The following is a 13,141-nucleotide window of genomic DNA, read 5'->3' as shown; positions in this document are numbered from 1 at the left end:
ACGAGAAGCGCTAAGTGGAAGGAGCAAAGGGTGCTTTGGGATTGAGCCTTAATATGCAGGAGATACAGGGTTTCCACTTGACAGCACTGCACATGTGATAATGTATGCAAATAACAAGACACACACAACAGAAAACATCTATGTTCTTGTTTGTTTTTATTTTACGGTCACCAGATGAGCAGATACATCATTTTAGAAAAGAAATTGATATTTGCAAAAAAATTATAATACAATTTTCTCAATATAGATTATGTACAGAATGAAATGTAGTCAAACTGAAACAGCATTCTGCCTCTCCGTCGTCGAGAAGACAAAGCAGTGAGGCGTCTGAGCGGTCCTCCGTAGACCCATCTCCCTAACCAATAAATATAAACTGTATATATTATGTATGCTGCACTCATCCAGGCATGGACAATACCAGGGCAAGTTAGTTCTCAACAATATTCCCTTAATCATTTCTTGTACATCACTGCGCTACACACACGCACACACACTCGCACACCCACGAGAAGCTTGACACACAAGTGCACACGGGCCAGAGAACAAATTACAGTTGAGTTACAACAATGGGCCATCTTAACTCATGAAAAGGAAGAAGAAAGCAAAAGAAATGTGCATGGAAATACCCGTCATTGTCCTTGATCAGGAGGGAGAAGTGGCTTTCTGGTCAAAGCTCGCTGGAGCTGGCTGAGTAGCACTTGACATTTGGCCTGATTCAAACAGCCAATTCTACAGAAAGCTACCGAGCTGGAAAATCTCTCTCAGTCTCACAGATCCTGCCTACTCATGTCGCTCCCTCCCTCCCGTCCAGTCTCTCTCTGTATCTATCTACCTTTCTTCTCTCTCTTGTTCCTATTTTCTCTATCTTGAATGGGACAGGTGCCAGGACGAAGGTTGGCGAGTGCCCCCTTCCCCTGGTGTCCCTTTGGGGGGAATGAAGAAAATAAAATGCACACGAACGCTTCTATCCATGCTGTATTGAAACAGGACAGACAACTGCACAATCACAGAACGAGCACAAGAAAAGACGACAGCAAAGTAAAGCTATGGCCGGGACGGGGGCGGGGGAACGCTTGTTAAAGGGGATGCTTGAAGGACTCGAAGGACGCTATAAGCGTGCCACTTGCCAGCCGCTTTACCTTGTCGCTGGGCATCACCTCTCAAAAATCACCCTCCTTGTTGTTGGCGGGAGGAAGAATTATGACTTTGCGCCGATGAGCGAATACACACACTTGCATAAATCATCCATCTTGTTTGGCGGTTAATTACTCTTGTTTACCCTCCGAGTAACCTCGGGATGGGGCGGCGTGATAGGAGGGAGCCTGGGAAGAGGAGATAGCACCAAATAGTAATCTGCTGACGCTGTTCATCAGTGTGCAATTCGCGGGAGTAAAAAGCACATCGCGGGCTTGAACCTGGGTGTTAGTGAATTAGACAAGGTTACCTGGGGTCTGAGGACGGCAGCTCCATCAACATCCTGGCCTGACCACAGCTGCTCGGTAAGCTGTTCTGGGGTCAGCCGGTGAAGGAGCCACGCTGAGGCAGCCCAATCAGAGCGCTCCTCAGGATGTACAGCAGGCTCTGATCGTTGCTTATTTCATTATGGGGAAAGCTACATAAATCCACAAAATGGAGAGGAAGAGGCACAGAGGGAATATTTGCATTTCTCCTCTCCTATCATCTCCCCTCCATGCCCCCCCACCTCCGCTTCAACACCACCCGCTTCAATCCCTCCCCCATTTAGTGCAGAGTGACTTTAATCATCACTTTCGCCAAAACACATTAAGCCGGTGTGTCCGGAGTTGAGGAGAGAGGGGGGTGGGTTGAAAAAACACAGAGTGGCGCATTAGATTTGCAATAGTGATGCATCACTCTGGCATTACTTTGGAGATTAAAGAAGGGACGTTGCATTTCATTGGAGTGGCGCTGATGGTTGCCTGATGTATGACTGTCCTCCTGCACTGAACCAAAACAGGAAACACCAATGTCCACCGCATTGTAAAATCTGACAAATTGATCTCACTTAAAATAATCTCGGAAACCGACTAAAAGAAACATAACTATTCATCTTTATTTATGTTTACTAATTGTTAAGTTGACTTAAAATGTAGATGTATTTATTTAATTTTGTGAAGTTGTTGCAAGTTAAAAATGACAAATGAGTGTTAGCAACTTCATAAACTAAGTTAGTCTGACTTGATCACGACAAAGAGGATTTTGACGATGATGAAGTTAGAGGGTCTACCAGTTCTGTTTTGTTAACATGTTAAATGCTCTGAAATCGCAGCAAAACGGCTTGCTTTCTTTAAAAGACATGCCAAGAAGGCAATGAGAAACATAAGAAATGATCTGAAAAAAATTCAAGAAATTAGTTTAAAAAAAAAAATACAAGTAAAATCACCTGAAAATTACACAAAAACAAAAAATGGAGAGAAAAGTGAAAAAAAAAAACAAGGAAATGACCTGGAAAAAATGCTTTAAAAAGTACTAATAATTCTGTAGCAAATATCAAATTATGATACTTTTTTAGGACATTTTTCTCTAGCTTTTCTAAAAATAATTTCTTGAATCCACAGATATCTTCAAATTTGCAATACATTTCTTGGCAAGCTGCTCATTTCTTTTTCCCCCATGTTTTCAAAATCAAATTGCTCAAGGTCAAAAGGCTTAAATACTTGTGAACGGTGTCCAGACACAGCACAAGAAAAGTGATGTCACTCCAGGTGTCATTTGAAGAAAATACAAATAAGATTGACTAGTTTGCAACCAGCAGAATACAGATACATATCACAGTAAACTTTGTTTTGTTTGTTTGAAAAGACTGATTCAACAAATCATGCCATTTTTAAGTTGCAACATAAAAAAGTACATATAACTTAATTTTAAGTTGATTTACCAATTAGACATAAAGTAAACATAAATTAAGTCTTCTAGTTATATTTATTTGCATTTTTCAAGGTAAGCAGTTTCCTGGGTTTTTGTTTGTTTGTTTTTAAAGTAAAGTCAACTTGTCAGATTTTACAGTGCAGGGAAGAGAAGTCACACTGACCCTGGAGATCCCTTTCTTTCTATCCATCCATCCCTTTAGTTTTTATTACCTTGTCTTCTAAAAACCTCCCGTTATTTTCTTCATCCTTAAACCTCAAAGCCTCCCCTGTCTTTTAACCCCCAATCTGGGAGCACCTCTACATTGAAAGATATTTATGCAGCTGTTTGATCATGTTCTCAAGTCAAAAACAACACCTCCTTTGTAGAAGGAGATAATACTGTAAAGTGGATTGCATACATTAAACTTAAGCCAACACACAACGTGACTTTGCCTGGTCTTTGTGTTACTGCATCTGTATGGAAAGGATGGATGTAAAGTGCTTGAGAGCTTAGGACAAGCAGGACGAGATTGGGAGGAGACCATGAAAAACAAACGAGAAAAAAAAACTGAAGGGCATGAACAAGTGGGGCTTTAGGACTGGGCGCATTGGGGGCAGGTTCAATATGGAGACAGAAGGCTTTATAAACAGGGGGGGGGGGGGGGGGGCAGGATGTAAGGGTGTACAGAGTCCCGAGGAAACAAAATGACAATACGTGTTTTGTTCTACAGTCTCAGAGAATCACAGTTAGTCAGTCCAAGGGTACACCCCACCAGCAGCCTGCCCCAGTGGGTGAGCTTTCCGGTCATGTGTCTTTCCAAAACCCCTTGGGCCTGGGTTCACCCTGGCACCCAGCTCTGGTTGCTGTGTGCTGGTGGAGGGCAAGCAAACGCCCCCAAGCTCATGCCCATCCCCATGCCCATGCCTTGGGACAGGGAGCCGTCAAAGTTGAAGTCCATGCTCTCTGTGTCCATAAAGTCATTGAGCAGGATGGAGTCTACATCGCAGTCTAGGCTGTTTGGGACGTTCTCCATCTCCAGGTTGGCAGCCATTCTAGTGTGGGAGTTGTGCTGCTGCCCCTGGTACCCAGCATTCCCTGGCTGGTGGTTGTTGTGGTAGTAGCTGAGCCAGGAGTCGGTCAAACCCTGATGGTGAGCTCCGGGATAAGGCTGGTGACGGGGGTGAGGCGCGGACGCCAGGCGGCAGGGATCTTGGGGAACATCCAGGACGCCGGCAGGGTTGGGCGGCAAGGATGGCGATGTTGGGAGGTGTGGCCGGGGTCCGTAGTGGTTGGAGGTCTTGAGGCTGTAGGGCTGCAAGATGTCGGTGCTTACCCGCGGGGAGAGGGCCTGGGGGTGGGGTGCACTGTGCATAGGGTTATGCATGTGACTCTGGCTGGAGCGAGGGTTGTGATCATGGCTGGCTTTGTTACCGTGCTCGTGACTTGGACCGTAGTCATGGGCAGGGTGCGGCTTGTGGCTGTAGTCGAGGCTGGCTTGGTGTTTGTGACCCTGATTGTGGTTCTGATGGTGGGTTGTGTTTTGGTCATGGACTGAGCCGTGGCCGTTGTGTAGACTGGGATTGTGAGCGTGCTCTTGGCTGTGATTGTGGTTATGATTGTGGCTGCGATTCTGATTGTGGCTGTGAACGCCATTGGTCCCCTGTGTCATGAGTGTGTCCCGTCCTTGGCCCAGCACTGTGTCTTTGCAGTACGGAGGACCTCCGGTGAGCAGACTCTGCAGGGCGTTGTTCTCTGAGTAGCCCCTCATTGGGCGCTGAAAGCTGACTGGCTTGTTCTCCTGGATGGTCTCCATGGGAGTGTGATGCCGGAGCATGCCCATGGAAGGCTGTCCGTACATGGGCCCGCAGTAGGAGCCCTCTGCCTTGGGCCCAGGCACGTAGGGGTAACTGTTGCATTTGATTTGCTGCGACTGGGGGTAGCCACTCTCATCTAGACTGATCGCCCCCGTCAGGTCAGTCAGCTGGGGCAGTTCCACGGTCGGGCAGTGGCCCCCGGTGCCTAGGGCCGGGGAGCGGGTGCTGGTGGGGCTGGGGTACAGTCGAGGGGAGGCTGAACAGGACAGTCCACCCTCCTCTGGTTCGTCAGCTTCTGCTTCAGCTAGAATCGGGGACAGGCAGCCACTTAATGTGGAGGCAGAAGAGGAGGTGCGAGAATGGAGGTCCGTCCAAGTGTCATACTCCTCACCTGCCATGCCCACACCTCCTTTTCCAGCTGGACTGCCATGCTCTGGAGATCCTTGCATTGCAGGTCCGGCCCCCTGACCTTGACCCCGTCCGATACCTATGGCTCTCTTGCGGCTGATGCGACCCTTGGTCTTTAGGTATCGGGTGCCGTTGTCTATCGAGGCCGCCCGTCTTCTGGGTCCTTTACCCATCTTCCCTCCTTCTGGGTTCAGCATCCACCACGAACTTTTCCCCGTGCCTTCATTCTGCACCCGGATGAAGCGACTGTGCAGGGACAGATTGTGTCTGATTGAATTCTGGGAAGAGAGATGGGAGGGAGATGGTTGGGGAAAGGTAGAAGGAGGCAGAGAGGGAAGAAAGAGAGAAAAAAAGAGATAAACATTAACACCCAAAGGAACATTTAGGGTTAAATAATCATTTCTTGAGAACACAAAGTCATTTCAAATTATGGCCAAACTATCAAGGCTGCGACGGCAAGCGAGGAAAAAAGATGGATAAAGAAAGAGAGGGAGACGGAGGGGAGAGCAAAGAGGGCAGGGAGAGTGAAGGACCAATCGATACCTCCCCTGACCAGCCTCTCCTCTCCACACGCGCTCACTGAGTCATAATATGGACATGGGTGCAGCCTCCACATCAAACCATCACCAAGGTTACAGAAATGAATCACGCGAGGCAACCCAATCACAGACAGCCCGTATCGATTGCAGGGCCTACAAATATGAGAGCCTGAGATCCAGCCAGAGACGGGGAGGGAGGGAAGGAGAGGGGGAGCGATTTGGCAGGAGAAGATCTGGAAGAGCACCAGAATGAAAAAAGAAACACTCACAAATAGAAAAAAGATAGAGGGGAAGTAAACTGGGGGGAAGGAGGATATGCTCATTTAACCTCTTTTAAAATCATGGCACAATTAACATGACCGTAGGCTACGACGGCGAGATATGATGAAGTCTTCATGCGAGTAGCTTTGAAGACGGACAGATGCGCCGGTTGTGGGTGGGTGTGGAGTGCGGCAGTTGGGGTGTGTGTATAGGATAAGCCTCTCCAGACCCCTGTTAAAGTGTCTGAGTGACGGCTGTATGGTTAATCCAGGGCTCCGCAGCAGCATTTGAAGCCGGTGCCAACCTGGAGTGAGTTGATGAGATCTAAGCCTGCCTAAAGGAGAGCTTAGCAGGGATACACATCATCTCAGCTGGCCAAGTTAGTCTAAGTACAGCATGTTCATCCAAATCTTCCCTGCTTGTGTCATTATTCACACTCTCTCCAGCTTTACGCCTTCTCTTTCTTTCTCTTTTTCTGATCTTTTGGGAGGAACACCCCCCCTTTCTCAACTTCAACCCTCTTCCCCATGCGTGCAGTCACACACTTTTCTTTTTCCTCTCTGGAGATATCTATCTATTTCTGCCTTGTTTATTACCTGCACATAGCTCACAATCTCTGTCTCCTGATATCTCGAGCCATTCTCTATCTTCATTCACTCCCCGCCTCCTGTCCAATTTTCCTGCTCTCAGCCCCATTCATCTCCCTCTCTGTGTCCCAGCGTCTCTTGATCACGACATTGCTCATTCTCTCTCTCCCCACCCCACATCCATCCCGTCATCACCTTACACAACTTCCATCCTTGCCCCTCTTTCATTCATTCATTCACAGTGAAAGGCAAGTATTGGAAACAAACAACAGGAGATGCAAATCTGTGCTCAATGGGGGGCCCGGCTTACATTTCACCCTTGAGCGCAATCCATACAGTCAGCATATGTAACCCCCTCTTGCCCCCCCCCCCCACTCTGGCAGCAAAAAGCTGCATGGCTGCGAACTGGACAGCCAGCTAAAAGAGGTGACGTGCTTTGTTGTTGTGTTATCTGAAGCACAGCATTCAGAACAGCGAGTAATATGTTTCTCGCAAAATGTTTACAGGGGGAATTTAGCTTTAAGTGGGTTTCAAATCAGCCCTGCATCCTACCTACTACTATTCTCATTCATGTAGAAACCCTAAAAACACTCCCATCCCCTCAGCAGGACTCCCTAACAGGTAATTTCGCTGCATCCTCCACTCAAATCACGCTGCTTTGACTCTTCACAGACGTGGAAATTGGATAGGAGAGATGTATTTATGTTTTTCTCCTCCACTAAGAGGGGTCCTCCCCGAAACACCAGGTCGGCAAAATTGCACAAGCTTGCGATGAAATAAGCCCAACCGCACTTCTCGGCCGCGGCGTGCTACAGACTTTATCAAAGGCAAATTGAACGATGACGCCGTGTGAAAGAGGCCGCCGGTGGAGGCGACCCGCATCAGGTGATCTGAGAGCGGCGCCCTGACAGGTTCCTCCGCAACATGACGGCTCCGGCTGGGCGTAGCCATGGCAACAGAGTAAACCAAAAGAGGGAGAAATGAAGAGAGGGGAGGTGATGGTGGGGAGGGGAGAAGGGGAGGGGAGGGGGGGGGTGGCTGATGCTGTTTGATGCTGCAGGCAACTCCAAACAGCCTTTTATCTGAGTCTGTCAGATTCCTGCTTCCAATCCACCAGGGAGGCTCAATCACCAGTAGTCCCAACGTCTCACTACCTGTACCAAGCTGTGATTAGCAGTTGCACGCGTGTGTGTGTGTGTGTGTGTTTCTGCGTGTGTGTGTGTGTGAGGGGAGAGAGAGCTTCTGTACAACTACCAGAGCAACAATTATACCATAATAGTAGACTGCTGTTCCTTCACCTGCTGGTACATTGTATAGTGCTATAATGTGGCAGCTCTCTGCATTGTCCCTTTATATATATATTAAGACTGAACTGCTATGGTTCTCAGGCTGAAACAGACATTTTCTAGCGATATAGCTAATACTGAAAATTTAATGCTGATATTCAAAACCATCAGCATCTAATATTACAGTTTCTATGCCCAAATATGGTGATCATTGATTGTCAGCTCCATTATCTTAACACAGGAGTGCAATAATCATTAACACATTGGAAAAAGACACATGGAGCTATGAGAGGACTCTTGAGTCTTTTAAACTTGATATACTGTTGCTCCATAACAAAGCTCATTCATAATTATGCATGTGAAATCTGATCAACGTCAATCAATTTAGGCTATGGGCTTTAATAGTAAGAAAATAAGGATGCAATCGATCAAACAATTTTTTTTTATTACAACATTTATTATGTTCTTTCTACTGTTATTATAGTGTTTTAATGAATTACCAATGAGGTTCAACATTTGCTGTTTCTTGCGGTTTTGTTTCTATGCAAAATGATCAAGTCCATGTACATTTAGTTGACAGTTTATAGTTTATTTGGTACACCTAGCTAAACCTAGGGATGCACAATATTATTTTCACCTCATTGGCCAATACTTGTAAAGTAAAATATTGGAATGGCCAACATGCTGATTTCTGCCAATATCACTGTACAATTACGAGAGAGTATGCATATTAGACTTGATGGTCTATAAAGTATGTGTGTGTATATACATGCATATATATTGAGTTTGTGTGTGTGTGTGTGTGTATATATATACATATATATATATATATATATATATACACACACACATATACATATATATTGGCCAAATGAGTTGTTAAATATTGGATATCAGCAAAAACTCAATAATATTGTGCATCCCTAGCCAAAACTAATGCAGTGTAACACAACAGTCCTGCAATAAACCTTCACTTCAATCATATAATCATAATAGGCTTTTGTTGGAACTGTTTTAGAGAGGTGCTGATTCAACTGTACGGTCATTATAGAGGCTCTGGTTTGTGGTGCTGTTGAATTGTATTGCGTAATAATTATTAAATATCATATAATTGTTTTGTCCACCCCATTTATGTCAATGAGGACAGGCTGAATAACAGAAACACCTTTCTCAACTTACAAATAAACAGAATTGAAGCATGTTCTGGAGTGCTACTGCACAGACTGTTCATTTATAAATGTAAATGTAAAAGGACAAAAGAATGTTTCTTGCTATAAACCACTTCCTGTGAAACCAACTCTTCGGCTGCTTTCAGATTAAGATGTGGGATATTGCGTTATTATTCAGGTTTTAGGGGCGTTCTTTAGACATTTATACAGCACATGCATATATGCATCTCAGTTGGTTACACACAAACTCTTCCGTGTTTACAGTCAGCTCAGTGAGTTGAGCCATCGAGCCAATAGTTTTCAAGGCTATGGAAGAGATGCATTTAAAGCCCAAAAGTAAAGCCCACATTTCTGGTTACAGGAGAAACTCACATACTTTAAACATTTTATAGTATTTGGATCAACAAGTTTTTGGAAATGCACAAATATTGCAACGCTGACCTCTTCCAGGCAGTGGTTGAAGGACACAAAGAGGGAGGCTTTGAAAAATATCCAGTTTCTGCCGTTCCACTTTTCATATATTGGCGTGATAAACGACATGTTAGGGTATGACAGCAGAGTTTGCACGACTGCATGTAAACAGGAATATTAGTGGGATATTTATTTTCATATTGCCATGTACACAGCTTGGTAGAAATACTGTCTTGTTTAAAATAAGGGCAAAAACTAGAATATTTTTTGTGTATAAACTGTTGGTTTACTTTTAACCAAGACCACAAACATTCCCTAATTTTAACACAGTAGTTAAGGCAAATATGGCAACCGAAGTCCTCCAACCTTAACTAAATAGTCATTTTCAACCAGAACCACAAAGTTGCTCTAACTCCAACCAAGTTGTCATTGTGCCCAAGCCTAACCAAATCTTAACAACAGTGATGTGCCATCTGAAGACACTTGGATTTATTCACCAGTGATCTGAGATCGTGTTGATTACGGTTGAGGGTGGTTCAAACAATGTATTTTCAAGGACACTGTGGCTAGATATGCATGCAATGGGAACAAATCTAAACTAAAATACAGGTGATATGCTGCTAGACATTGCCAATTGAGAACATGACCGGACGATTTGTTTTCAGTGTTATTATACGCTGGCAGAGCTGCCAGTTGCCGTCAATTGAGAACGTGGCCAAATGGAAACTGTTGCATCCGCATGATAGACTGCTGGACGGCATCAGGTTGAAACACTGCTGGTAACTATGTAATATAGGGAGCACGAAAGTCCCTGTAGGGTGGGCGGGAAGGACAGTGGATGGATCCAACAAACCCCAGACATTCATGTGAGAGTCCAGGGTTCTCTTCCTGTGTAAATGTAAAGTTTTTTCTACACCTTACCATGCGCCCCCTTCCCTTTGTTGACATCCTATTGTTGGTTTCCATGTGCTTTTGTTGCTTAAACATAACTGTTATAAGCAGAAATATGTAACAACTTGGAATGAGAACATATTAAATAGATGTATAAAAGAATGTTGTAATCCTTTAAAGAATAGTTACTAAAAATGCCACCCTTGGACCAATGGCAGCCCTCAGAAACATTTTCTGTGGCTCACAAACATAGCATAAGAAGTAAAAATAAAGGAACCTCCTGATTGTCGTTACAAAGGGGCTTTATGCAAAATTTAGAGTGTATGCCGGCAGCGAGCAGCTAATGGTGCTAACTCCATAAACAGGGCTATACAACGACAACAGTGCTGACAGAACTAACAGTGCTGGCCAGGGGGAACCAGGAAGTGGTCGCTAGCTTCTGTGACACTACTGTCCCAATGTTTGGGATAACTTCTGTATGAGCGAACGCCAAAGCAGCCATGGGCTTGCCAGTGGGATAACACTGCTCTGAATGTCATATACAGAGCTTTTAATGAGTCTAGCATGAATCTAGTATATCAATGTGACTCTGGTGCAGGTCTGGATCATCACATGTTGAGGGAAGGCTGAGTGCCTCCACGTTATCACAGCAATCAAAAGCTATATAGCAGGAGATGTCATTGATTAGCACGCTGTCAGCCACAGAGATGGAACCAATCATTGAAAACCTCCAGCGTAGTCTTTAGTTGGAATGAAACCTGCAGACTCTCAGCCCTCTGTGGCACATAGCTGGCCATCCCTGCCTCGATGTATATATTAAGTTGTCAGAGAGAGTGATTCTGAAGAGGAGATGCCTGTTCCCCCTGCTCTCAGCCTTTGCCTCTCTGCTAATGCAGGAGGAGATGGACTGTTGCAGAGAGAACGGTGACTGAATCTGTCCTTACATCCACCCTCCCTCCTCTTCAGGGAACACGTTGCACTGTATCCAGCTCCACTACTGTATATTATACATTAATAGTGACTGAGTTTGACCCTGACACGCTGCTGCTCTCACTGAGTCAGGGGATAGTCAGTCCAGTGGTTAGCTAATGGCCCGTGGACACACAGATCTGTCTAAACATTGAATTCTCCCTCTTTTCCCTTTTTCAAAATGCCAGACCAGGCAACAATTTATGACTGGGTTTGAGCACACTGGTTAGTGCTCAGTATGAGCATAAATACTGACTTTGAACTACGTTGCATTGCATCACTCTATATTGCTGTATAATTACAGCTGAACATTTCAATATAACCATATAATGCAATTTGGATACTTGGCATCAAAGTTCATTTTTGATCTTGGAAATACTCTGTCCGGACAATCCAAACCCAAAGTATATTCCCAACCTTTATCCAAAGCTTTCAACCATATCACATGGTCTTCATCAGTTTTGATGTTCTCAGCTCAGTAGTTGAATTAATCTACAGGACTTTTATAGCTTTATATATATATATATATACATATAAAATTACAGCTCACCCTAACCCTCACCATAACTCCATCAATCATATCTAGGCCATATGATATGGTTGAAAGCTCAGGAAAAGAAACAAAAAACAAACATCAAAGAAGTGGGTCTTTAGTTGTGATTTTGTGATACTGTAATTTAATAAAGTTGGGCAACTCATTGGCAAGAATAGAAGATTTGTATTGTAAATTTCTGCAGACAGGTTACATTTGTAAATGTCAAACATAATGAATCATTTTCAAAATGACGTGGTATATGAGCTGACTTTGTTATTGGGAGGTTGAGTGAATGGCGGACGGCGTGATGCCTACCAAGTTGCAGGCCACTGTTAGCAACCAACAAACATAAAAACCGGTTGAGGTTTATCAACTTGTTTCCACCATCTTTTTTGGCTAAATGTGGGTGCCTTTAGTGACCCATTACTTTTTTTTCCAGCCAGGATAGTACCAGAAAAAACTGTTGTTGTTTTACGAAGACATTGCTGTGTTTTCAGCCTAACAGTGCCACAAAAAGCCAGTATCTGAAGCCAAAACATGATCACACGGTACCACACTGATTATTTCAACATATCCACTATACAATTATGCACAATTGTAACATATCTGTGGTTTGTAGAAATGTACAATGCCAGCATTTTTCTAGCAATTGGGTTGAGTCGGGTGACTCAAGAGTCTAAATCGAAGCAACAGAGGCCAGAATGTCCTGACTTTTAATCTGTAGTCAGAAGAACACTTCCCATAATGCAACAGCTTTACAGCATTAATTATTTTTTCAGTCTTTGGAAAGCTCACTCTGAGCTCCCGTTGACAGTTTTCATAGATGAGTAAATAAAAACCTCTTTGTAAAACTGGTGGATTGTCCCTTTAACATAGGATAACAAACAGAGGATGGATAGACTATAAGGAACATGTGAACAGTCGATTTGAATCCAGTACAGTCAACAAATACGCCCTTTGTTTCAGATGAAACGCGGACATGTTGATCCCCCTCTATATGGCTGTAGATTATGTTCCACTGTGAGTTGCTGTTATTTTGTGCACCTTCTGTACATACATTTTATCGAGCCCCTGTCTCCAAACAGCCTTTTAAAGGACCAGAAACTGTGTGTTCTCTTCGGCAGGGTGCTGTGAGCCCACATCCTCCATTTCAAAATGACAATAACAGAGCAATGGCTAATTTTCTAAATTATTATTATTTTCAACCCCCTTGTCCCTTTTTTAGTACGGGTTAGCTAGGTAACGCTAATTACATCTATTGCAAATTATCCAGTTTGTGTTGCATAGCAACGAGAATGATGTAACCCTTTGCACCCGTTTTTCCTCTTGCTGTCTCTCTGTTTCAAGCAATTCTCTCAACGGAGCTTTGTGTCTGAGCAGAGGAAAGCCTCCTATATTAATTC

General features: G+C 44.2%; 1 protein-coding gene across 1 annotated transcript in view; it reads right to left on the bottom strand.

Annotated features, from left to right (window-relative positions):
* Nucleotides 1–2,977: 2,977 nt before the first annotated feature.
* Nucleotides 2,978–13,141, bottom strand: part of foxo6b (forkhead box O6 b) — a 47,953-nt gene continuing 37,789 nt past the window's right edge. Inside the window, exon 2 of the mRNA XM_042506654.1 lies at nucleotides 2,978–5,368. Within this exon, the coding sequence (XP_042362588.1) occupies nucleotides 3,707–5,368 (1,662 nt within the window). The 3' untranslated portion in view covers nucleotides 2,978–3,706. The remainder of the gene's footprint in view (nucleotides 5,369–13,141) is intronic.

Source organism: Plectropomus leopardus, chromosome 18, assembly GCF_008729295.1.
Source record: "Plectropomus leopardus isolate mb chromosome 18, YSFRI_Pleo_2.0, whole genome shotgun sequence".
In the NCBI taxonomy this organism is placed as follows: domain Eukaryota; kingdom Metazoa; phylum Chordata; class Actinopteri; order Perciformes; family Serranidae; genus Plectropomus; species Plectropomus leopardus.
This window is presented reverse-complemented; position numbering and strand designations above follow the sequence as displayed.